Source organism: Oncorhynchus gorbuscha, linkage group LG12 (assembly GCF_021184085.1).
Source record: "Oncorhynchus gorbuscha isolate QuinsamMale2020 ecotype Even-year linkage group LG12, OgorEven_v1.0, whole genome shotgun sequence".
NCBI classification, from domain to species: domain Eukaryota; kingdom Metazoa; phylum Chordata; class Actinopteri; order Salmoniformes; family Salmonidae; genus Oncorhynchus; species Oncorhynchus gorbuscha.
In genome coordinates this window covers 4,605,880-4,630,795 of record NC_060184.1, presented here as the reverse complement: position 1 = coordinate 4,630,795, position 24,916 = coordinate 4,605,880, and the positions used below count along the sequence as shown (strand labels likewise).

The window sequence follows — 24,916 nt, the reverse complement described above, 5'->3', positions numbered from 1 at the left end:
TAGTTGTTCCCCTTGCTCTGAGACTTGGAGTAGTGGTTCCTCTTGCTCTGAGACTTGCAGTAGTTGTTCCCCTTGCTGAGACTTGAGACTTGCTCTGAGATGAGTTGTTCCCCTTGCTCTGAGACTTGGAGTAGTTGTTCCCCTTGCTCTGAGACTTGGAGTAGTTGTTCCCCTTGCTCTGAGACTTGCAGTAGTTGTTCCCTTTGCTCTGAGACTTGCACTAGTTGCTCCCCTTTCTCTGAGACTTGGAGTAGTGGTTCCTCTTGCTCTGAGACTTGGAGTAGTTGTTCCCCTTGCTCTGAGACTTGGAGTAGTGGTTCCTCTTGCTCTGAGACTTGGAGTAGTTGTTCCCCTTGCTCTGAGAATTGAGCAGTTGTTCCCTAGCTCTGAGACTTGGAGTAGTTGTTCCCCCTTGCTCTGAGACTTGCAGTAGTTGTTCCCTTTGCTCTGAGACTTGCACTAGTTGCTCCCTTTCTCTGAGACTTGGAGTAGTGGTTCCTCTTGCTCTGAGACTTGGAGTAGTTGTTCCCCCTTGCTCTGAGACTTGGAGTAGTGGTTCCTCTTGCTCTGAGACTTGGAGTAGTTGTTCCCCTTGCTCTGAGAATTGGAGTAGTTGTTCCCCTAGCTCTGAGACTTGGAGTAGTTGTTCCCCTTGCTCTGAGACTTGCAGTAGTTGTTCCCTTTGCTCTGAGACTTGCAGTAGTTGTTCCCCTTGCTCTGAGACTTGCAGTAGTTGTTCCCCTTGCTCTGAGACTTGCAGTAGTTGTTCCCCTTGCTCTGAGACTTAGAGTAGTTGTTCCCCTTGCTCTGAGACTTGGAGTAGTTGTTCCCCTTGCTCTGAGACTTGGAGTAGTTGTTCCCCTTGCTCTGGGACTTGGAGTAGTTGTTCCCCTTGCTCTGAGACTTGCAGTAGTTGTTCCCCTTGCTCTGAGACTTGGAATAGTTGTTCCCCTTGCTCTGAGACTTGCAGTAGTTGTTCCCCTTGCTCTGAGACTTGGAGTAGTTGTTCCCCTTGCTCTGAGACTTGGAGTAGTTGTTCCCCTTGCTCTGAGACTTGCAGTAGATGTTCCCCTTGCTCTGAGACTTGCAGTAGTTGTTCCCCTTGCTCTGAGACTTAGAGTAGTTGTTTCCTTGCTCTGAGACTTGCAGTAGTTGTTCCCCTTGCTCTGGGACTTGGAGTAGTTGTTCCCCTTGCTCTGAGACTTGCAGTAGTTGTTCCCCTTGCTCTGAGACTTGGAATAGTTGTTCCCCTTGCTCTGAGACTTGCAGTAGTTGTTCCCCTTGCTCTGAGACTTGGAGTAGTTGTTCCCCTTGCTCTGAGACTTGGAGTAGTTGTTCCCCTTGCTCTGAGACTTGCAGTAGATGTTCCCCTTGCTCTGAGACTTGCAGTAGTTGTTCCCCTTGCTCTGAGACTTAGAGTAGTTGTTCCCCTTGCTCTGAGACTTGGAGTAGTTGTTCCCCTTGCTCTGAGACTTGGAGTAGTTGTTCCCCTTGCTCTGAGACTTGGAGTAGTTGTTCCCCTTGCTCTGAGACTTGGAGTAGTGGTTCCTCTTGCTCTGAGACTTGGAGTAGTTGTTCCCCTTGCTCTGAGAATTGGAGTAGTTGTTCCCCTTGCTCTGAGACTTGGAGTAGTTGTTCCCCTTGCTCTGAGACTTGCAGTAGTTGTTCCCTTTGCTCTGAGACTTGCACTAGTTGCTCCCCTTTCTCTGAGACTTGGAGTAGTGGTTCCTCTTGCTCTGAGACTTGGAGTAGTTGTTCCCCTTGCTCTGAGACTTGGAGTAGTGGTTCCTCTTGCTCTGAGACTTGGAGTAGTTGTTCCCCTTGCTCTGAGAATTGGAGTAGTTGTTCCCCTAGCTCTGAGACTTGGAGTAGTTGTTCCCCTTGCTCTGAGACTTGCAGTAGTTGTTCCCTTTGCTCTGAGACTTGCACTAGTTGCTCCCCTTTCTCTGAGACTTGGAGTAGTGGTTCCTCTTGCTCTGAGACTTGGAGTAGTTGTTCCCCTTGCTCTGAGACTTGGAGTAGTGGTTCCTCTTGCTCTGAGACTTGGAGTAGTTGTTCCCCTTGCTCTGAGAATTGGAGTAGTTGTTCCCCTAGCTCTGAGACTTGGAGTAGTTGTTCCCCTTGCTCTGAGACTTGCAGTAGTTGTTCCCTTTGCTCTGAGACTTGCAGTAGTTGTTCCCCTTGCTCTGAGACTTGCAGTAGTTGTTCCCCTTGCTCTGAGACTTGCAGTAGTTGTTCCCCTTGCTCTGAGACTTAGAGTAGTTGTTCCCCTTGCTCTGAGACTTGGAGTAGTTGTTCCCCTTGCTCTGAGACTTGGAGTAGTTGTTCCCCTTGCTCTGAGACTTGGAGTAGTGGTTCCTCTTGCTCTGAGACTTGGAGTAGTTGTTCCCCTTGCTCTGAGAATTGGAGTAGTTGTTCCCCTTGCTCTGAGACTTGGAGTAGTTGTTCCCCTTGCTCTGAGACTTGCAGTAGTTGTTCCCTTTGCTCTGAGACTTGCACTAGTTGCTCCCCTTTCTCTGAGACTTGGAGTAGTGGTTCCTCTTGCTCTGAGACTTGGAGTAGTTGTTCCCCTTGCTCTGAGACTTGGAGTAGTGGTTCCTCTTGCTCTGAGACTTGGAGTAGTTGTTCCCCTTGCTCTGAGAATTGGAGTAGTTGTTCCCCTTGCTCTGAGACTTGCAGTAGTTGTTCCCTTTGCTCTGAGACTTGCAGTAGTTGTTCCCCTTGCTCTGAGACTTGCAGTAGTTGTTCCCCTTGCTCTGAGACTTGCAGTAGGTGTTCCCCTTGCTCTGAGACTTGCAGTAGTTGTTCCCCTTGCTCTGAGACTTGCAGTAGTTGTTCCCCTTGCTCTGAGACTTGGAGTAGTTGTTCCCCTTGCTCTGGAAGGGCCGCGGCTTTTGTGGAGCGATGGGTAACGATGCTTCAAGGTGACAGTTGTCGTTGTGTTCCTGGTTCGAGCCCAGGTAGTGGTGAGGAGAGGGACGGAAGCTATACTATTACACTGGCAATACTAATGTGCCTATAAGAACATCCAATAGTCAATGAAATACAAATGCTATAGAGAGAAATAGTCCTATAATTCCTATAATAACTACAACCTAATCTTCTTACCTTTGAATATTGAAGACTCATGTCAGACACCGCTCGGTGACTAGACTATCTCTGTCAGACACCGCTCAGTGACTAGACTATCTCTGTCAGACACCTCTCAGTGACTAGACTATCTCTGTCAGACACCTCTCAGTGACTAGACTATCTCTGTCAGACACCTCTCAGTGACTAGACTATCTCTGTCAGACACCTCTCAGTGACTAGACTATCTCTGTCAGACACCGCTCAGTGACTAGACTATCTCTGTCAGACACCTCTCAGTGACTAGACTATCTCTGTCAGACACCTCTCAGTGACTAGACTATCTCTGTCAGACACCGCTCAGTGACTAGACTATCTCTGTCAGACACCTCTCAGTGACTAGACTATCTCTGTCAGACACCTCTCAGTGACTAGACTATCTCTGTCAGACACCGCTCAGTGACTAGACTATCTCTGTCAGACACCGCTCGGTGACTAGACTATCTCTGTCAGACACCGCCCAGTGACACCGCTCAGTGACTAGACTATCTCTGTCAGACACCTCTCAGTGACTAGACTATCTCTGTCAGACACCTCTCAGTGACTAGACTATCTCTGTCAGACACCTCTCAGTGACTAGACTATCCCTGTGCTTTTACACCTGCATTGCTTGCTGTTTGGGGTTTTAGGCTGGGTTTCTGTACAGCACTTTGAGATATCAGCTGATGTACGAAGGGCTATATAAATACATTTGATTTGATTTGAAAAGGAACCACCAGCTTTCATATGTTCTCATGTTCTGAGCAAGGAACTGAAACGTTAGTTTTCTTACATGGCACATATATGCACTTTTACTTTCTTCTCCAACACTGTGTTTTTGCATTATTTAAACCAAATTGAACATGTTTCATTATTTATTTGTGACTAAATCAATTGAATGTATTATATTAAGTTGTAATTGTCATTATTACGCGCGTGTGTGTGTGTGTGTGTGTGTGTGTGTGTGTGTGTGTGTGTGTGTGTGTGTGTGTGTGTGTGTGTGTGTGTGTGTGTGTGTGTGTGTGTGTGTGTGTGTGTGTGTGTGTGTGTGTGTGTGTGTGTGTGTGTGTGTGTGTGTGTGTGTGTGTGTGTGTGTGAATTGGCTTTTTGTTGTTTTATCGGTATCGGCTTTCTTGGGTACTGTAGCCTACCCATACTAAAATCATAGTCGGTCGACCTCTACTCCTAATCCCAACACTACTGTACCCATTCTGTAAAGGCGAGCAGTTTAGTCTTCTTCTTTTTTTGTACGCACACACCTTCGATAAACGAGGCCCCTGGTCAGGGCAGGGTCACCCGTAGTAGCTGTGGACAGTGTGGTGTTTCATTACCCATGTCTCATGCAGTGTTAATACGCCTGTCCTCTAGTCTACTAGGTTTACTGGTGAGATGAGAGACGTGTTAAATAATGCACGACCAGCTAGTCTTGTAGCGGAGCGGAGGATCGTGTGTCAGATTGTTGCTGACAGAAAACGACTTGTGTGAAGGAGTTCAGGACTTGTGCATTCACAAAGATTTTAAAAGTTACTCAAACAGTCGACTTGTGCAGCACGTGCCTTCACAGGAAGTTGGTGGTTGATACACTTCCTCTTCTTGTGTCTCAGCATAGAGAAGCAGAAACACTCCCTTTCCTCTGGAGAAAGACGTACTGTGTGTGTCAGTCAGTCTTCACACCCAGGGACCAGGCTATCAGTCAGACACCCCCCAGGGACCAGGCTATCAGTCAGACACCCCCCACGGACCAGGCTATCAGTCAGACACCCCCCAGGGACCAGGCTATCAGTCAGACACCCCCCAAGGACCAGGCTATCAGTCAGACACCCCCAGGGACCAGGCTATCAGTCAGACACTGCCCAGGGACCAGGCTATCAGTCAGACACCCCCAGGGACCAGGCTATCAGTCAGACACCCCCAGGGACCAGGCTATCAGTCAGACACTGCCCAGGGACCAGGCTATCAGTCAGACACCCCCAGGGACCAGGCTATCAGTCAGACACCCCCCAGGGACCAGGCTATCAGTCAGACACCCCCAGGGACCAGGCTATCAGTCAGACACCCCCAGGGACCAGACTATCAGTCAGACACCCCCAGGGACCAGGCTATCAGTCAGACACTGCCCAGGGACCAGGCTATCAGTCAGACACCCCCAGGGACCAGGCTATCAGTCATCAGACACCCCCAGGGACCAGGCTATCAGTCAGACACCCCCAGGGACCAGGCTATCAGTCAGACACCCCCCAGGGACCAGGCTATCAGTCAGACACTGCCCAGGGACCAGGCTATCAGTCAGACACCCCCCAGGGACCAGGCTATCAGTCAGACACCCCCCAGGGACCAGGCTATCAGTCAGACACCCCCAGGGACATGGCTATCAGTCAGACACCCCCAGGGACCAGGCTATCAGTCAGACACCCCCCAGGGACATGGCTATCAGTCAGACACCCCCAGGGACCAGGCTATCAGTCAGACACCCCCAGGGACCAGGCTATCAGTCAGACACCCCAAGGGACATGGCTATCAGTCAGACACCCCCAGGGACCAGGCTATCAGTCAGACACCCCCAGGGACCAGGCTATCAGTCAGACACCCCCCAGGGACCAGGCTATCAGTCAGACACCCACCAGGGACTAGGCTATCAGTCAGACACCCCCCAGGGACCAGGCTATCAGTCAGACACCCCCAGGGACCTGGCTATCAGTCAGACACCCCCAGGGACCTGGCTATCAGTCAGACACCCCCCGGGACCAGGCTATCAGTCAGACACCCCCCCAGGGACCAGGCTATCAGTCAGACACCCCCCAGGGACCAGGTTATCAGTCAGACACCCCCCAGGGACCAGGCTATCAGTCAGACACCCCCCAGGGACCAGGCTATCAGTCAGACACTTACCAGGCTATCAGTCAGACACTGCTCAGGGACCAGGCTATCAGTCAGACACACCCCAGGCTATCAGTCAGACACATACCAGGCTATCATTCAGACACTTACCAGGCTATCAGTCAGACACTTACCAGGCTATCAGTCGGACACCGCCCAGGCTATCAGTCGGACACCTCCCAGGCTATCAGTCAGACACCACCCAGGCTATCAGTCAGACACCACCCAGGGACCAGGCTATCAGTCAGACACCTCCCAGGCTATCAGTCAGACACCTCCCAGGCTATCAGTCAGACACCGCCCAGGGACCAGGCTATCAGTCAGACACCGGCCAGTGACTAGACTATCTCTGTCAGACACCGCTCAGTGACTAGACTATCTCTGTCAGACACCGCTCGGTGACTAGACTATCTCTGTCAGACACCGCTCAGTGACTAGACTATCTCTGTCAGACACCGCTCGGTGACTAGACTATCTCTGTCAGACACCTCTCAGTGACTAGACTATCTCTGTCAGACACCGCTCGGTGACTAGACTATCTCTGTCAGACACCTCTCAGTGACTAGACTATCTCTGTCAGACACCGCTCAGTGACTAGACTATCTCTGTCAGACACCGCTCGGTGACTAGACTATCTCTGTCAGACACCTCTCAGTGACTAGACTATCTCTGTCAGACACCTCTCAGTGACTAGACTATCTCTGTCAGACACCTCTCAGTGACTAGACTATCTCTGTCAGACACCTCTCAGTGACTAGACTATCTCTGTCAGACACCTCTCAGTGACTAGACTATCTCTGTCAGACACCGCTCAGTGACTAGACTATCTCTGTCAGACACCTCTCAGTGACTAGACTATCTCTGTCAGACACCGCTCAGTGACACCGCTCAGTGACTAGACTATCTCTGTCAGACACCGCTCAGTGACTAGACTATCTCTGTCAGACACCTCTCAGTGACTAGAATATCTCTGTCAGACACCGCTCGGTGACTAGACTATCTCTGTCAGACACCGCTCGGTGACTAGAATATCTCTGTCAGACACCGCTCGGTGACTAGAATATCTCTGTCAGACACCGCTCGGTGACTAGACTATCTCTGTCAGACACCTCTCAGTGACTAGACTATCTCTGTCAGACACCTCTCAGTGACACCGCTCAGTGACTAGACTATCTCTGTCAGACACCTCTCAGTGACTAGACTATCTCTGTCAGACACCTCTCAGTGACTAGACTATCCCTGTGCTTTTACACCTGCATTGTTTGCTGTTTGGGGTTTTAGGCTGGGTTTCTGTACAGCACTTTGAGATATCAGCTGATGTACGAAGGGCTATATAAATACATTTGATTTGATTTGATTTGAAAAGGAACCACCAGCTTTCATATGTTCTCATGTTCTGAGCAAGGAACTGAAACGTTAGTTTTCTTACATGGCACATATATGCACTTTTACTTTCTTCTCCAACACTGTGTTTTTGCATTATTTAAACCAAATTGAACATGTTTCATTATTTATTTGTGACTAAATCAATTGAATGTATTATATTAAGTTGTAATTGTCATTTATTACGTGTGTGTGTGTGTGTGTGTGTGTGTGTGTGTGTGTGTGTGTGTGTGTGTGTGTGTGTGTGTGTGTGTGTGTGTGTGTGTGTGTGTGTGTGTGTGTGTGTGTGTGTGTGTGTGTGTGTGTGTGTGTGTGTGTGTGTGTGTGTGTGTGTGTGTGAATTGGCTTTTTTGTTGTTTTATCGGTATCGGCTTTCTTGGGTACTGTAGCCTACCCATACTAAAATCATAGTCGGTCGACCTCTACTCCTAATCCCAACACTACTGTACCCATTCTGTAAAGGCGAGCAGTTTAGTCTTCTTCTTTTTTTGTACGCACACACCTTCGATAAACGAGGCCCCTGGTCAGGGCAGGGTCACCCGTAGTAGCTGTGGACAGTGTGGTGTTTCATTACCCATGTCTCATGCAGTGTTAATACGCCTGTCCTCTAGTCTACTAGGTTTACTGGTGAGATGAGAGACGTGTTAAATAATGCACGACCAGCTAGTCTTGTAGCGGAGCGGAGGATCGTGTGTCAGATTGTTGCTGACAGAAAACGACTTGTGTGAAGGAGTTCAGGACTTGTGCATTCACAAAGATTTTAAAAGTTACTCAAACAGTCGACTTGTGCAGCACGTGCCTTCACAGGAAGTTGGTGGTTGATACACTTCCTCTTCTTGTGTCTCAGCATAGAGAAGCAGAAACACTCCCTTTCCTCTGGAGAAAGACGTACTGTGTGTGTCAGTCAGTCTTCACACCCAGGGACCAGGCTATCAGTCAGACACCCCCCAGGGACCAGGCTATCAGTCAGACACCCCCCACGGACCAGGCTATCAGTCAGACACCCCCCAGGGACCAGGCTATCAGTCAGACACCCCCCAAGGACCAGGCTATCAGTCAGACACCCCCCAGGGACCAGGCTATCAGTCAGACACTGCCCAGGGACCAGGCTATCAGTCAGACACCCCCCAGGGACCAGGCTATCAGTCAGACACCCCCCAGGGACCAGGCTATCAGTCAGACACTGCCCAGGGACCAGGCTATCAGTCAGACACCCCCAGGGACCAGGCTATCAGTCAGACACCCCCAGGGACCAGGCTATCAGTCAGACACCCCCCAGGGACCAGGCTATCAGTCAGACACCCCCAGGGACCAGACTATCAGTCAGACACCCCCAGGGACCAGGCTATCAGTCAGACACTGCCCAGGGACCAGGCTATCAGTCAGACACCCCCAGGGACCAGGCTATCAGTCAGACACCCCCAGGGACCAGGCTATCAGTCAGACACCCCCCAGGGACCAGGCTATCAGTCAGACACCCCCCAGGGACCAGGCTATCAGTCAGACACTGCCCAGGGACCAGGCTATCAGTCAGACACCCCCCAGGGACCAGGCTATCAGTCAGACACCCCCCAGGGACCAGGCTATCAGTCAGACACCCCCAGGGACATGGCTATCAGTCAGACACCCCCAGGGACCAGGCTATCAGTCAGACACCCCCCAGGGACATGGCTATCAGTCAGACACCCCCCAGGGACCAGGCTATCAGTCAGACACCCCCAGGGACCAGGCTATCAGTCAGACACCCCCAAGGGACATGGCTATCAGTCAGACACCCCCCAGGGACCAGGCTATCAGTCAGACACCCCCCAGGGACCAGGCTATCAGTCAGACACCCCCCAGGGACCAGGCTATCAGTCAGACACCCACCAGGGACTAGGCTATCAGTCAGACACCCCCCAGGGACCAGGCTATCAGTCAGACACCCCCAGGGACCTGGCTATCAGTCAGACACCCCCAGGGACCTGGCTATCAGTCAGACACCCCCAGGGACCAGGCTATCAGTCAGACACCCCCAGGGACCAGGCTATCAGTCAGACACCCCCAGGGACCAGGTTATCAGTCAGACACCCCCCAGGGACCAGGCTATCAGTCAGACACCCCCCAGGGACCAGGCTATCAGTCAGACACTTACCAGGCTATCAGTCAGACACTGCTCAGGGACCAGGCTATCAGGCAGACACCCCCCAGGGACCAGGCTATCAGTCAGACACACCCCAGGCTATCAGTCAGACACATACCAGGCTATCATTCAGACACTTACCAGGCTATCAGTCAGACACTTACCAGGCTATCAGTCGGACACCGCCCAGGCTATCAGTCGGACACCTCCCAGGCTATCAGTCAGACACCACCCAGGCTATCAGTCAGACACCACCCAGGGACCAGGCTATCAGTCAGACACCTCCCAGGCTATCAGTCAGACACCTCCCAGGCTATCAGTCAGACACCGCCCAGGGACCAGGCTATCAGTCAGACACCGGCCAGTGACTAGACTATCTCAGTCAGACACCGCTCAGTGACTAGACTATCTCTGTCAGACACCGCTCGGTGACTAGACTATCTCTGTCAGACACCGCTCGGTGACTAGACTATCTCTGTCAGACACCGCTCAGTGACTAGACTATCTCTGTCAGACACCTCTCAGTGACTAGACTATCTCTGTCAGACACCGCTCAGTGACACCGCTCAGTGACTAGACTATCTCTGTCAGACACCGCTCGGTGACTAGACTATCTCTGTCAGACACCGCTCGGTGACACCTCTCAGTGACTAGACTATCTCTGTCAGACACCGCTCGGTGACTAGACTATCTCTGTCAGACACCGCTCAGTGACTAGACTATCCCTGTCAGACACCGCTCGGTGACTAGACTATCTCTGTCAGACACCGCTCGGTGACTAGACTATCTCTGTCAGACACCTCTCAGTGACTAGACTATCTCTGTCAGACACCGCTCGGTGACTAGACTATCTCTGTCAGACACCTCTCAGTGACTAGACTATCTCTGTCAGACACCGCTCAGTGACTAGAATATCTCTGTCAGACACCTCTCAGTGACTAGACTATCTCTGTCAGACACCGCTCAGTGACTAGACTATCTCTGTCAGACACCTCTCAGTGACTAGACTATCTCTGTCAGACACCGCTCAGTGACTAGACTATCTCTGTCAGACACCGCTCAGTGACTAGACTATCTCTGTCAGACACCTCTCAGTGACTAGACTATCTCTGTCAGACACCGCTCAGTGACTAGAATATCTCTGTCAGACACCTCTCAGTGACTAGACTATCTCTGTCAGACACCTCTCAGTGACTAGACTATCTCTGTCAGACACCGCTCAGTGACACCGCTCAGTGACTAGACTATCTCTGTCAGACACCTCTCAGTGACTAGACTATCTCTGTCAGACACCGCTCGGTGACTAGACTATCTCTGTCAGACACCTCTCAGTGACTAGACTATCTCTGTCAGACACCGCTCGGTGACTAGACTATCTCTGTCAGACACCTCTCAGTGACTAGACTATCTCTGTCAGACACCGCTCAGTGACTAGACTATCTCTGTCAGACACCTCTCAGTGACTAGACTATCTCTGTCAGACACCGCTCAGTGACTAGACTATCTCTGTCAGACACCGCTCAGTGACTAGACTATCTCTGTCAGACACCTCTCAGTGACTAGACTATCTCTGTCAGACACCGCTCAGTGACTAGAATATCTCTGTCAGACACCTCTCAGTGACTAGACTATCTCTGTCAGACACCTCTCAGTGACTAGACTATCTCTGTCAGACACCGCTCAGTGACACCGCTCAGTGACTAGACTATCTCTGTCAGACACCTCTCAGTGACTAGACTATCTCTGTCAGACACCGCTCGGTGACTAGACTATCTCTGTCAGACACCTCTCAGTGACTAGACTATCTCTGTCAGACACCGCTCGGTGACTAGACTATCTCTGTCAGACACCTCTCAGTGACTAGACTATCTCTGTCAGACACCGCTCGGTGACTAGACTATCTCTGTCAGACACCGCCCAGTAAGTGCCTCAAACAGACACAGACAACAGGCAGAGACACAAACAACAGCTCGTCTTTCATTGAGAGCTAAATGGAGACTGAGGTAGGAATGCATGTCTACGCTGGGAAAAGTTAGTTTCCTTTTTATTTATTTATTTTTATTATTCGTTGTCTGATCTGTCGTCATGGGTGACGTTGTCAACGCTCTAATGGAACTCTTCATTTTGCTGCTTCTCTTGCTGTTGTATTTGGTGCTCTTCAGCAGCACCTGAACAGGAACTCCACACTTAGGTCTACGTTGAGTTAACATGTGTTCAACTTTTTTACATTTGGAGAAAGCAGAAGGAAGATGTGGATGTTTTTTTTAAATTTTATATACCTAATCAATATCTGTGGTTAGTAACTCAGAACTATGTTTCCGGCCAAGTAAGTAAGTAAGTAAGTGTGTGTGTGTGTGTGTGTGTGTGTGTGTGTGTGTGTGTGTGTGTGTGTGTGTGTGTGTGTGTGTGTGTGTGTGTGTGTGTGTGTGTGTGTGTGTGTGTGTGTGTGTGTGTGTGTGTGTGTGTGTGTGTGTGTGTGTGTGTGTGTGTGTGTGTGTACAACAGCAGGTTTTTATGTAATGTTCACAGCAGTGTCGTATAAAACCACATAGCTAATGTCCTGCTTGGGGTAGTGTTTTATTTTAGCGCTGAAATGCTGATGGTGAATATGCTGGGAACCTGCAATATTGCGTAACGTGGGCTGCTACCAGAGATAGTAAGGCTTTGTCCCAAATGGCATCCCCCAGGACTCTGCTCTAAAGTAGTGCACTGTATAGGGTTCCATAGGGCTCTGGTCTAAAGTCGTGCATTATATATATAGGGGTTAGGGTTCCATAGGGCTCTGGTCTAAAGTAGTGCACTGTATAGGGTTCCATAGGGCTCTGGTCTAAAGTTGTGCATTATATATATAGGGGTTATGGTTCCATAGGGCTCTGATCTAAAGTATTGCACTATATAGGGAATAGGGTGCCGTATGGCTCTGGTCTAAAGTAGTGCACTATATAGGGAATAGGGTGCCGTATGGCTCTGGTCTAAAGTAGTGCACTATATAGGGAATAGGGTGCCGTATGGCTCTGGTCTAAAGTATTTGACGAAATAGACAGGCATGCCTCTCCATAGGAAAACAATGGGGGGAGCTCAGTGTTCCAAGGACAAAAAGTATTTGTGGGCTAAGCGTTTGATGACAACCGAGCTCGTTGCCCAGAGTTAAATCATTAGAATGAGGAGATTCTCCTGATTTTTAAAATGGAGTCCGACTTGAAAACATCTAAATATGCACACGTTGCAAGACATTTGGCGAAATAGACAGACATGTTTCCCCTATAGGAAACAATGGGACGACCTCAGAGTTCCATGAGTCATTTTTTTATTTTTTTTTTATTTGAACTACCAACAACGTGGGCAGGTCTCATTGTCATCAATAGCAAAGCAGGCATTGTGACATAGAACAATAGGCTGGGATTAGAACGCTTGGAAGACAAGTTGGTGCCAAGGTGCTCAATAGAACTAATAGGAGCTGGCAGGGTGAAAAATGGTCTAAAATAAGGCCTGTTTTTTTTTCGTGATTACTTCAAATCTATGGCAGGCAGCTAGGACATATGGTCATATTATGAAACTGGGCTCCATGGCGGATGCAATGAACTAGTTTTTATCAGAAAGTGTTGTTAACCTGTTTGGCATAGGGGGCAGCATTTTCTCGTTTGGATGAAAGGCGTGCCCAGGGTAAAGTGCCTGCTACTCAGACCCAGTTGCTAATATATGCATATTATTAGTAGATTTGGATAGAAAACACTCTGCAGTTTCTAAAACTGTTTGATTGATGTCTGAGTATAACAGAACTCATATGGCAGGCGAAAACCTGAGAAGAATCCAACCAGGAAGTGGGAAATCTGAGGTTTGTAGTTTTTCAAAGCTTGGCCTATCGAAAACACAGTGTCTATGGGGTCAAATTGCACTTCCTAAGGCTTCCACTAGATGTCAACCGTCTTTAGAAACTTGTTTGAGACTTCTCCTGCAAAGGAGGGGCTCATAAGGGCTCTTTGAGTCAGTGGTCTGGCAGAGTGCCACGAGCCCGTGATGCGCGGTCACGAGAGAGTTAGCTCCCGTTCCATTGCTTTTCTACAGACAAAGGAATTCTCCGGTTGGAACATTATTGAAGATTTATGTTAAAAACACCCTAAGGATTGATTCTATACTTCGTTTGACATGTTTCTACGGACTGTAACGGAACTTTTGGACTTTGTCTGGACCTAGTGCTCGCGCCTCATGAAGATGGATTACTGGGCTGAACGCGCTAACAACAAGGAGGAATTTGGACATAAATTATGAACTTTATCGAACAAATCAAACATTTATTGTTTAACTGGGATTCCTGGGGTGCATTCTGATGAAGCTCATCAAAGGTAAGTGAATATTTACAATGATATTTCTGACTTCTGTTGACTCCAACACGGCGGATATCTCCTTGGCTTGATTTGTCATCTGAGCGCCGTACTCAGATTATTGCATGGTGTGCTTTTTCCGTAACGTCTTTTTGAAATCTGACACAGCGGTTGGATTAAGGAGAAGTCTGATATGGATGTGTAGGCTTAGCCTGATACGGATGTGTTGGCTTAGTCTGATATGGATGTGTAGGCTTAGCCTGATACGGATGTGTTGGCTTAGTCTGATATGGATGCGTAGGCTTAGCCTGATATGGATGTGTAGGCTTAGCCTGATATGGATGTGTAGGCTTAGCCTGATATGGATGTGTAGGCTTAGCCTGATATGGATGTGTAGGCTTAGCCTGATATGGATGTGTAGGCTTAGCCTGATATGGATGTGTAGGCTTAGCCTGATATGGATGTGTTGGCTTAGCCTGTTATGGATGTGTTGGCTTAGCCTATAGATAAACATAAAGATACTCTGGCCTAGGTGACTTTATATTTTTGATACTTTGTTGTTACTGTGAATTAATATGATACCTCTCCCCTCCCTTCCCCTGTCACTATTTCTCTACCCTCCCTACCTCCTCTCTTTCCATCCCCTCTCACTCTCTCCCTCCCTCTCCTTCTACCTCCCTCTACATCTCCCTCCCTCTACCTCCCCCTCCCTCTACATCTCCCTCCCTCTACCTACCCTACTTCCCCCTCCCTCTACCTCTCCCTCCCTCTACCTCTCCCCCTCTACCTCCCCTTCTACATCCCCCTCCCTCTACCTCCCCCTCCCTCTACCTCTCCCTCACTCTACCTCCCTTCTACCTCCCCTCCCTCTACCTCCCTCTACATCTCCCTCACTCTACCTCCCCTCTACCTCTCCCTCCCTCTACCTCTCCCCCCTCTACCTCCCCTTCTACATCCCCCTCCCTCTACCTCCCCCTCCCTCTACCTCTCCCTCACTCTACCTCCCTTCTACCTCCCCCTCCCTCTACCTCCCTCTACATCTCCCTCACTCTACCTCCCCTCTACCTCCCCCTCCCTCTACCTCTCCCCCTCTACCTCCCCTTCTACCTCCCCCTCCCTCCCCCTCCCTCTACCTCTCCCTCCCCTACCTCTCCCCCCTCTACCTCCCCTTCTACATCCCCCTCCCTCTACCTCCCCCTCCCTCTACCTCTCCCTCACTCTACCTCCCCTTCTACCTCCCCTCCCTCTACCTCCCTCTACATCTCCCTCACTCTACCTCCCCTCTACCTCCCCCTCCCTCTACCTCTCCCCCTCTACCTCCCCTTCTACCTCCCCCTCCCTCTACCTCCCTCTACATCTCCCTCACTCTACCTCCCCTCTACCTCTCCCTCCCTCTACCTCTCCCCCCCCTACCTCCCCTTCTACATCCCCCTCCCTCTACCTCCCCTCCCTCTACCTCTCCCTCACTCTACCTCCCCTTCTACCTCCCCCTCCCTCTACCTCCCTCTACATCTCCCTCACTCTACCTCCCCTCTACCTCCCCTCCCTCTACCTCTCCCCCCTCTACCTCCCCTTCTACCTCCCCTCCCTCTACCTCCCCTGCAGCCGGGTATCGTGTCTCCCTTCAAGCGTGTGTTTCTGAAGGGAGAAAAGGGTAGAGATAAAAAGGCTCAGGAGAAGACTACAGAACGCCGTGCCCTCCACACCTTCTCCCTCTCCCTCCCCGACCACCGCATCGACCCTGACATCCTGCTCAATGACTACGTAGAGAAGGAAGTCAAGGTGAGAGGTCAGAGGTCAAGGCTCTCGGGGCACGGAGGAGGACCTGACTAAGAGCTAAGAGTGTTGGCGATAGCTTCGCATCCCAGGTTTCCCCACTGCTTCTGAAAAACCCCTAATAATGAAGTGACTATATCCTCTGTTCCACTGTGACCTGTGTGTTCTGTAGTACTTGGGCCAGCTGACATCAGTACCAGGATACCTGAACCCCTCCAGTCGAACAGAGGTGCTACAGCTCATTGACAATGCCAGGGTAAGTTGCATCTCAAATGGATCCTTTATATAGTTCACTAAAGAATTTAAACTAAAGAATTTAAAAGTCAAGATTTATTCACAGAAGGTAAAAAAAATCGTTTTGAATAAAGCCTCTGATATTTCACTTTGCTACGACGTTACAAATAAAATACTACATTTTAAACTTAAATTATTATTATTATTAAATTATAAATTATTATAAATGGTAGAGTCATGGGATATTTTGTGTTTTGCGATGGGAACAACATGAGTGAAACTGTGACGTCATTTCCTGGTTACCTAGAAGTCCCACCAGTTGGCGGGTCAGCTTACTTCGGAGCAGGATGCAGTGGTCAGTCTGTCGGCCTATAATGTGAAGCTGGTGTGGCGGGATGGAGAGGATATCATACTGCGTGTTCCCATCCACGACATCGCTGCCGTGGCATACATACGAGACGATTCACTGCACCTGGTGGTGCTCAAGACAGGTACCTAACCACTTTACCTTATCCCTCTACACCTGGTGGTGCTCAACACACAGGTACCTAACCACTTTACCTACCTTATCCTGCTACACAAGACAGGTACCTAACCACTTTACCTCATCCCACCACACCTGGTGGTGCTCAAGACAGGTACCTAACCACTTTACCTTATCCCACTACACCTGGTGGTGCTCAAGACAGGTACCTAACCACTTTACCTACCTTATCCTGCTACACCTGGTGGTGCTCAAGACAGGTACCTAACCACTTTACCTTATCCCACTGCACCTGGTGGTGCTCAAGACAGGTACCTAACCACTTTACCTTATCCCACTACACCTGGGGGTGCTCAAGACAGGTACCTAACCACTTTACCTACCTTATCCTGCTACACATGGTGGTGCTCAAGACAGGTACCTAACCACTTTACCTTATCCTGCTACACCTGGTGGTGCTCAAGACAGGTACCTAACCACTTTACCTTATCCCACTGCACCTGGTGGTGCTCAAGACAGGTACCTAACCACTTTACCTTATCCCACTACACCTGGGGGTGCTCAAGACAGGTACCTAACCACTTTACCTACCTTATCCTGCTACACCTGGTGGTGCTCAAGACAGGTACCTAACCACTTTACCTACCTTATCCCACTGCACCTGGTGGTGCTCAAGACAGGTACCTAACCACTTTACCTACCTTATCCCACTGCACCTGGTGGTGCTCAAGACAGGTACCTAACCCCTTTACCTTTATCCCGTGACACCTGGTGGTGCTCAACACACAGGTACCTAACCACTTTACCTTATCCTGCTACACCTGGTGGTGCTCAACACACAGGTAACTAACCACTTTACCTACCTTATCCCACTACACCTGGTGGTGCTCAAGACAGGTACCTAACCACTTTACCTGATCCCACTACACCTGGTGGTGCTCAACACACAGGTACCTAGCCACTTTACCTACCTTATCCCACTGCACCTGGTGGTGCTCACCTGGTGGTGCTCAAGACCGGTACCTCACCACTTTACCTACCTTATCCCATTGCACCTGGTGGTGCTCAAGACAGGTACCTAACCACTTTACCTACCTTATCCCACTGCACCTGGTGGTGCTCACCTGGTGGTGCTCAAGACAGGTACCTAACCACTTTACCTACCTTATCCCACTACACCTGGTGGTGCTCAACACACAGGTACCTAACCACTTTACCTTATCCCACTACACCTGGTGGTGCTCAAGACAGGTACCTAACCACTTTACCTACCTTATCCTGCTACACCTGGTGGTGCTCAAGACAGGTACCTAACCACTTTACCTTATCCCACTGCACCTGGTGGTGCTCAAGACAGGTACCTAACCACTTTACCTTATCCCACTACACCTGGGGGTGCTCAAGACAGGTACCTAACCACTTTACCTACCTTATCCTGCTACACATGGTGGTGCTCAAGACAGGTACCTAACCACTTTACCTTATCCTGCTACACCTGGTGGTGCTCAAGACAGGTACCTAACCACTTTACCTTATCCCACTGCACCTGGTGGTGCTCAAGACAGGTACCTAACCACTTTACCTTATCCCACTACACCTGGGGGTGCTCAAGACAGGTACCTAACCACTTTACCTACCTTATCCTGCTACACCTGGTGGTGCTCAAGACAGGTACCTAACCACGTTACCTTATCCCACTGCACCTGGTGGTGCTCAAGACAGGTACCTAACCACTTTACCTTATCCCACTACACCTGGGGGTGCTCAAGACAGGTACCTAACAACTTTACCTACCTTATCCCACTACACCTGGTGGTGCTCAAGACAGGTACCTAACCACTTTACCTACCTTATCCCACTGCACCTGGTGGTGCTCAAGACAGGTACCTAACCCCTTTACCTTTATCCCGTGACACCTGGTGGTGCTCAACACACAGGTACCTAACCACTTTACCTTATCCTGCTACACCTGGTGGTGCTCAACACACAGGTAACTAACCACTTTACCTACCTTATCCCACTACACCTGGTGGTGCTCAAGACAGGTACCTAACCACTTTACCTGATCCCACTACACCTGGTGGTGCTCAACACACAGGTACCTAGCCACTTTACCTACCTTATCCCACTGCACCTGGTGGTGCTCACCTGGTGGTGCTCAAGACCGGTACCTCACCACTTTACCTACCTTATCCCATTGCACCTGGTGGTGCTCAAGACAGGTACCTAACCACTTTACCTACCTTATCCCACTGCACCTGGTGGTGCTCAAGACAGGTACCTAACCACTTTACCTACCTTATCCCACTACACCTGGTGGTGCTCAAGACAGGTACCTAACCACTTTACCTGATCCCACTACACCTGGTGGTGCTCAACACACAGGTACCTAGCCACTTTACCTACCTTATCCCACTGCACCTGGTGGTGCTCACCTGGTGGTGCTCAAGACAGGTACCTAACCACTTTACCTACCTTATCCCACTACACCTGGTGGTGCTCAACACACAGGTACCTAACCACTTTACCTACCTTATCCTGCTACACCTGGTGGTGCTCAACACACAGGTACCTAACCACTTTACCTACCTTATCCCACTACACCTGGTGGTGCTCAACACACAGGTACCTAACCACTTTACCTACCTTATCCCACTACACCTGGTGGTGCTCAACACACAGGTACCTAACCACTTTACCTACCTTATCCCACTACACCTGGTGGTGCTCAACACACAGGTACCTAACCACTTTACCTACCTTATCCTGCTACACCTGGTGGTGCTCAACACACAGGTACCTAGCCACTTTACCTACCTTATCCCACTACACGTGGTGGTGCTCAACACACAGGTACCTAACCACTTTACCTACCTCATCCCACTACACCTGGTGGTGCTCAACACAGGTACCTAACCACCTATCTACCTACTAGAGCTGGGTCCGATAAACCAAAAACGATTGACAACTGACCAAATTGATCACTTATCGCAGGCATTTTGCTAATATTGTTCATTATGATACTAGAGAAATGTGAAGTTTGAAAAACTATAGCAAAATGCATAGCGCGTTGAATGAAAAAGGTATTGTCAGATATTATTCATCCTAAACAGACAGGATGTTTTAATGGACGATACATTGGAGATAATATAAGGACTGGAAACAATAGAATAATATGAAAAATCTGGGAAACCAGGCCTGGTTTTCATAGCTGATTTTGAAAAGGCCTTTGATAAAGTAGGACTACAATTTATATATAAACTATTGATTTAGGAGGATCTCTTATACAATGGGTTATGTATAGTAACCCTAGGTGTAAAATGGTAAATAATGGATACTACTCAAAGCATTAAACTATCAAGAGGAGTAAAACAAGGTTGTCCATTATCAGCATATTTATTAAGGGCATCGAAAATGGTAGCTATTATTAAAATCAGATCTAACAATAATATCAAGGGGCAAGAAATCCGACGACTCATGTTTTCTTTTTGATCCCCAATCTGGTTCCCTGCACAGCCTCATAGAGATGCTTGATCATTTCTCTAACCTCTCTTGATTACAACCAAACTATGATAAGTAAATTTGTATATATTGAATCACTAAAAAAACAAAACGTTTACATTAGCATATAGTTTACCAATAAAAATGGTCTGACAGACTTTGTATTCATATCCAGAAATAAATCATTGATCTGCACTACGTTTTGATAGAAAGTAAAATAGATCAGCTAACAAGGAAAGAACACCTATTTGTGGAGAAATAACCCCTAATTAACTTTTTAGTCATATCTCAGTTCATGTATTTAGGTATGGTTCTGCCTACACTTAACCTAACTTCTTTTTTTCTTTTTTATTATATGAGCAAAAAATTATCCACTTTATTTGGAATGGAAAGCGAGACAAAATTAACCAATGAATATGAATGATTAAATATGAAATCATTGGACCTCTCACTAAAGTCTTCAGTCATACAAAAGTGATTATATTTAAATCCGAGCTGGTTCTCCAGCAGATTAGTAAGAACAGCTCACCCCGTGTTCCAAGATGGCCTCTTTCCCTTTAGCAAAATTACAACCTTTCACTTCCGGTTATTTGAAAGTGAAATAATCTCGAATATATCGTTATATTTTTAAACAAGCTGTTTGCAATTTCAGTTTAATCCACCAGAAAAGACTGAACAAAGATGGTTAAACTCAAATATACTAATTGATTTCCCCCCCCCCCCAAAAAAATGTTGGAAAAGTGTTTCAATTTTTTTTACTTTTTTGCTAATGATATGATAAATAGGACTGGTGGAGTTATGTCACACATGCAGCTATCTAAAATATATGGGAACATCTGCTCTATCCAAAATTACAACCAAGTCAATGCAGCGTTACTGCGAAAAATGGAGGAGGCAAGTCGAAAGGGGATGAAGGTAAGGAACTTGGTCGTAGGTTCGGGAATGGTTGAAAAAATCGCAACATTTACCGAAAACTAACTCTGCAAATAGCACTGCTGGGTGATTTGAAAACCCGTAGTCAATCGATCAATAATATAATACTCTTAGTAAACATTATTTTTTAATTTAGAATCTATAGAAACTATGACAATAGAAGGGTGCAGAAATTTTGTGAAACATCACAGCACATTTGAGAAATATATGCCAAGTAAAAGATGGGTTTTCAGAGATGGATTGGAGGGTTGTTTTTATATATATTATTTTTTAACCTTTTATTTAATGAGGCAAGTCAGTTAAGAATAAATTCTTATTTTCAATGACGAACAGTGGGTTAACTGGTCTAGGAACAGTGGGTTAACTGGTCTAGTAACAGTGGGTTAACTGGTATAGGAACAGTGGGTTAACTGGTCTAGGAACAGTGGGTTAACTGGTCTAGGAACAGTGGGTTAACTGGTCTAGGAACAGTGGATTAACTGGTCAAGGAACAGTGGATTAACTGGTCTAGTAACAGTGGGTTAACTGGTCTAGGAACAGTGGATTAACTGGTCTAGGAACAGTGGATTAACTGCCTGTTCAGGGGCAGAGCAACAGATTTGTACTTTGTCAGCTTGGGGTTTGAACTTGCAACCTTCCGGTTACTAGTCCAACTCTCTAACCACTAGGCTACCTGTCACCCCGGGTTGAGGGTAGTTGATGGACTAAGGAAAATAGGGTACAATGTACAGTGCTTGTTATATGTCCTGTTGAAGTAGAAGTCTAAGTAGTTTACACCAATTAGGGGAGAGGTTAGGGGGAAATAATAGATAGACATTTTATTTTTATTTTTTTAATTATAGAGGATTGGAAATTATGCAAAGAATTATATTGATAGGACCCTTAATCTATCTGCAATATTACAGCTGATCTACCCCTAAAATATATATATAAATATATATTGTTATTGTATCAATTCAGGCAATCTATTGCTATATGGTTTTTGTGCATATCATCCAGCTCTACTACCTGTTTTACCTCACTGTACCTGGTGGTGCTCTAAATCGGTACCTAACCACTTTACCTCACTGCACCTGGTGGTGCTCTAAATGGGTACCTAACCACTTTACCTACTTTACCTCACTTCACCTGGTGGTGCTCTAAATGGGTACCTAACCACTTTACCTACTTTACCTCACTGTACCTGGTGGTGCTCTAAATCGGTACCTAACCACTTTACCTACTTTACCTCACTGCACCTGGTGGTGCTCTAAATGGGTAGCCAGCCATCTTAAGCCCCTTTTACACAGAGGGCTTTACTTATTTAGTTCCTGTGTTGGAGGAGTCCATCTATCTAGATACGTATCGTTCCTGTATCAGAGCCCATCTATCTAGATACGTATCGTTCCTGTATCAGAGTCCATCTATCTAGATGTGTATCGTTCCTGTATCAGAGTCCATTTATCTAGATACGTATCATTCCTGTATCAGAGCCCATCTATCTAGATACGTATCGTTCCTGTATCAGAGCCCATCTATCTAGATACGTATCGTTCCTGTATCAGAGTCCATCTATCTAGATGTGTATCGTTCCTGTATCAGAGTCCATCTATCTAGATGCGTATCGTTCCTGTATCAGAGTCCATCTATCCCTAGATCGTATCGTTCCTGTATCAGAGCCATCTGTCTACAGATACGTATCGTTCCTGTATCAGAGCCCATCTATCTAGATGTGTATCGTTCCCTGTATCAGAGCCCATCTATCTAGATGTGTATCGTTCCTGTATCAGAGCCCATGTATCTAGATGCGTACGGAACCATCTTCAAAAGGAAGGCTGATCATTATGATTGTAATGATGGTGTGCTTCTCTCTGCTTCTCCAGCCCAGGAGGCAGGTGTGTCCCCGTGTCCCAGTACCTGTCCTGACCTGTCGAAGTCCCAGACCCTCAGCTCTCTGTCTGAGAGTGGGGCTGTACTGGTAGAGGTCTGCTGTCTGCTAGTACTGGCTGTAGACAACAAGGTATCTAATACATTGCCTCCTCCTGCTGGCTATCGACAAAACACACAAATACCTTTTCTCAGACTGTTGGCTATGTTCCCAAACCATTTCCCCTTTGTTGATCTTTACCTCTGTTTCCTGTCGTCTGCAGACAGCAGCAGAGGAGCTGTGTCTCCTTCTCAGCCAGGTGTTTCAGATAGTTTATACGGAGTCCACTATAGACTTCCTGGACAGAGCCATCTTTGACGGAGCCACCACCCCTACCAGACACCTCTCTCTCTACAGTGGTGAAGACTCTCAATCAATTAACACATCAATCAATCCCACACAGACACAGACACCTCTCTCTACAGTGGTGAAGACTCTCAATCAATTAACACATCAATCAATCCCACACAGACACAGACACACTCTCTCTCTACAGTGGTGAAGACTCTCAATCAATTAACACATCAATCAATCCCACACAGACACAGACACCTCTCTCTCTACAGTGGTGAAGACTCTCAATCAATTAACACATCAATCAATCCCACACAGACACCTCTCTCTTACCAGTGGAGGCTGCTGAGAGGTTGGACGACTCATAATAATGGCTGGAAACAGGAGCGAATGGAATGGCATTAAAAAATTACCTGGGAACCATGGAAACCATGTGTTGGATGTATTTGATACCATTCCACCGATTTCCGCTCCAGCCTCGAGCTCGTCCCACCCAACCACCAACCACCAACCACCAACCACCAACCACCAACCCCGTGCTCTCTATAGGGATGAGGCTCAAAATGCTTTCACTGTTACTAAGAGCAGCAATAAAAAACAGAGTTTTGTTGTTGTTTTTTGATAATAATATGAATCCATTTCTGTTTTCTAATTGTGAAGACGACTCTTCAAGCAAGGTGGACCTAAAGGAATCATTCGAAGCAGAGGCCAGCACCTTGTAAGCAGCTAGAATTATGTCTGTGTGTTATGCAGTTAGTTCCATGGTTCTCAGGGCGGTGGTTCTCAGGGCGGTGGTTCTCAGGGCGGTGGTTCTCAGGCGGTGGTTCTCAGGCGGTGGTTCTCAGGCGGTGGTTCTCAGAGTGGTGGTTCTCAGAGTGGTGGTTCTCAGGCGGTGGTTCTCAGGGTGGTGGTTCTCAGGCTGTGGTTCTCAGGCGGTGGTTCTCAGGGCAGTGGTTCTCAGGCTGTGGTTCTCAGGCGGTGGTTCTCAGGCTGTGGTTCTCAGGGCGGTGGTTCTCAGGCTGTGGTTCTCAGGCTGTGGTTCTCAGGCTGTGGTTGGTATTAGTATTTTATTAGGATCCCCATTAGCCGCTGCAAAAGCATCAGCTATTCTTCCTGGGGTCCACATGAAACATGACATGATACACAGTACAGAACATTATTAGTCGAGGACTGAAATACATACATGTAAAATGCCACATACTGTAGCCTACGTATCAGTACATAATATCTACATGGTACATAACATTATTAGACTATAGCCTACGTATCAGTACATAATATCGACATAGTACAGAACATTATTAGACTATAGCCTACATATCAGTACATAATATCTACATAGTACAGAACATTATTAGACTATAGCCTATATATCAGTACATACACATAATATCTAGGTCTAATACATGGTACAGAACATTATTAGACTGTAGCCTACGTATCAGTACATAATATCTAGGTCTAATACATAGTACAGAACATTATTAGACTATAGCCTACATATCGGTACATAATATCTACATAGTACAGAACATTATTAGACTATAGCCTACATATCAGTACATAATATCTACATAGTACAGAACATTATTAGACTATAGCCTACGTATCAGTACATACACACAATATCTAGGTCTGATACATAGTACAGTGAAAATTACAATACAATATATACAAAATGGCTGTGTCTCTTCAGTCCTTTTTTGTACGAGTAAGGTGGTCTTATCTGGTTTTATTGCTAGCCTTGAGTTACCTGGGTTACCAGAGACTTGAGCTTGAGTTACCTGGGTTACCAGAGACTTGAGGCTTGACTTACCTGGGTTACCAGAGACTTGAGGCTTGACTTACCTGGGTTACAGAGACTTGGAGGCTTGACTTACCTGGGTTACCAGAGACTTGAGGCTTGACTCTACCTGGGTTACCAGAGACTTGAGGCCTGGTGAGTTACCTGGTTTACCAGAGACTTGAGGCTTGAG

The 24,916-nt window shown here is 47.7% G+C and overlaps 2 protein-coding genes across 2 annotated transcripts in view; one reads left to right on the top strand and one right to left on the bottom strand.

The window, feature by feature from the left end:
* LOC123990465 (fibronectin type III domain-containing protein 4-like) overlaps nucleotides 1-24,916 on the bottom strand; it is a 284,753-nt gene that overhangs the window by 175,294 nt on the left and 84,543 nt on the right. The gene's annotated exons all lie outside the window — the stretch shown is intronic.
* Nucleotides 11,411-24,916, top strand: part of LOC123991121 (cerebral cavernous malformations protein 2 homolog) — a 29,376-nt gene continuing 15,870 nt past the window's right edge. The window contains exons 1-8 of the mRNA XM_046292346.1: nucleotides 11,411-11,493; nucleotides 15,418-15,594; nucleotides 15,761-15,844; nucleotides 16,130-16,313; nucleotides 22,603-22,739; nucleotides 22,870-23,005; nucleotides 23,601-23,658; nucleotides 23,713-23,992. Of these exons, the coding sequence (XP_046148302.1) occupies nucleotides 11,482-11,493; nucleotides 15,418-15,594; nucleotides 15,761-15,844; nucleotides 16,130-16,313; nucleotides 22,603-22,739; nucleotides 22,870-23,005; nucleotides 23,601-23,658; nucleotides 23,713-23,992 (1,068 nt within the window). The 5' untranslated portion in view covers nucleotides 11,411-11,481. The remainder of the gene's footprint in view (nucleotides 11,494-15,417; nucleotides 15,595-15,760; nucleotides 15,845-16,129; nucleotides 16,314-22,602; nucleotides 22,740-22,869; nucleotides 23,006-23,600; nucleotides 23,659-23,712; nucleotides 23,993-24,916) is intronic.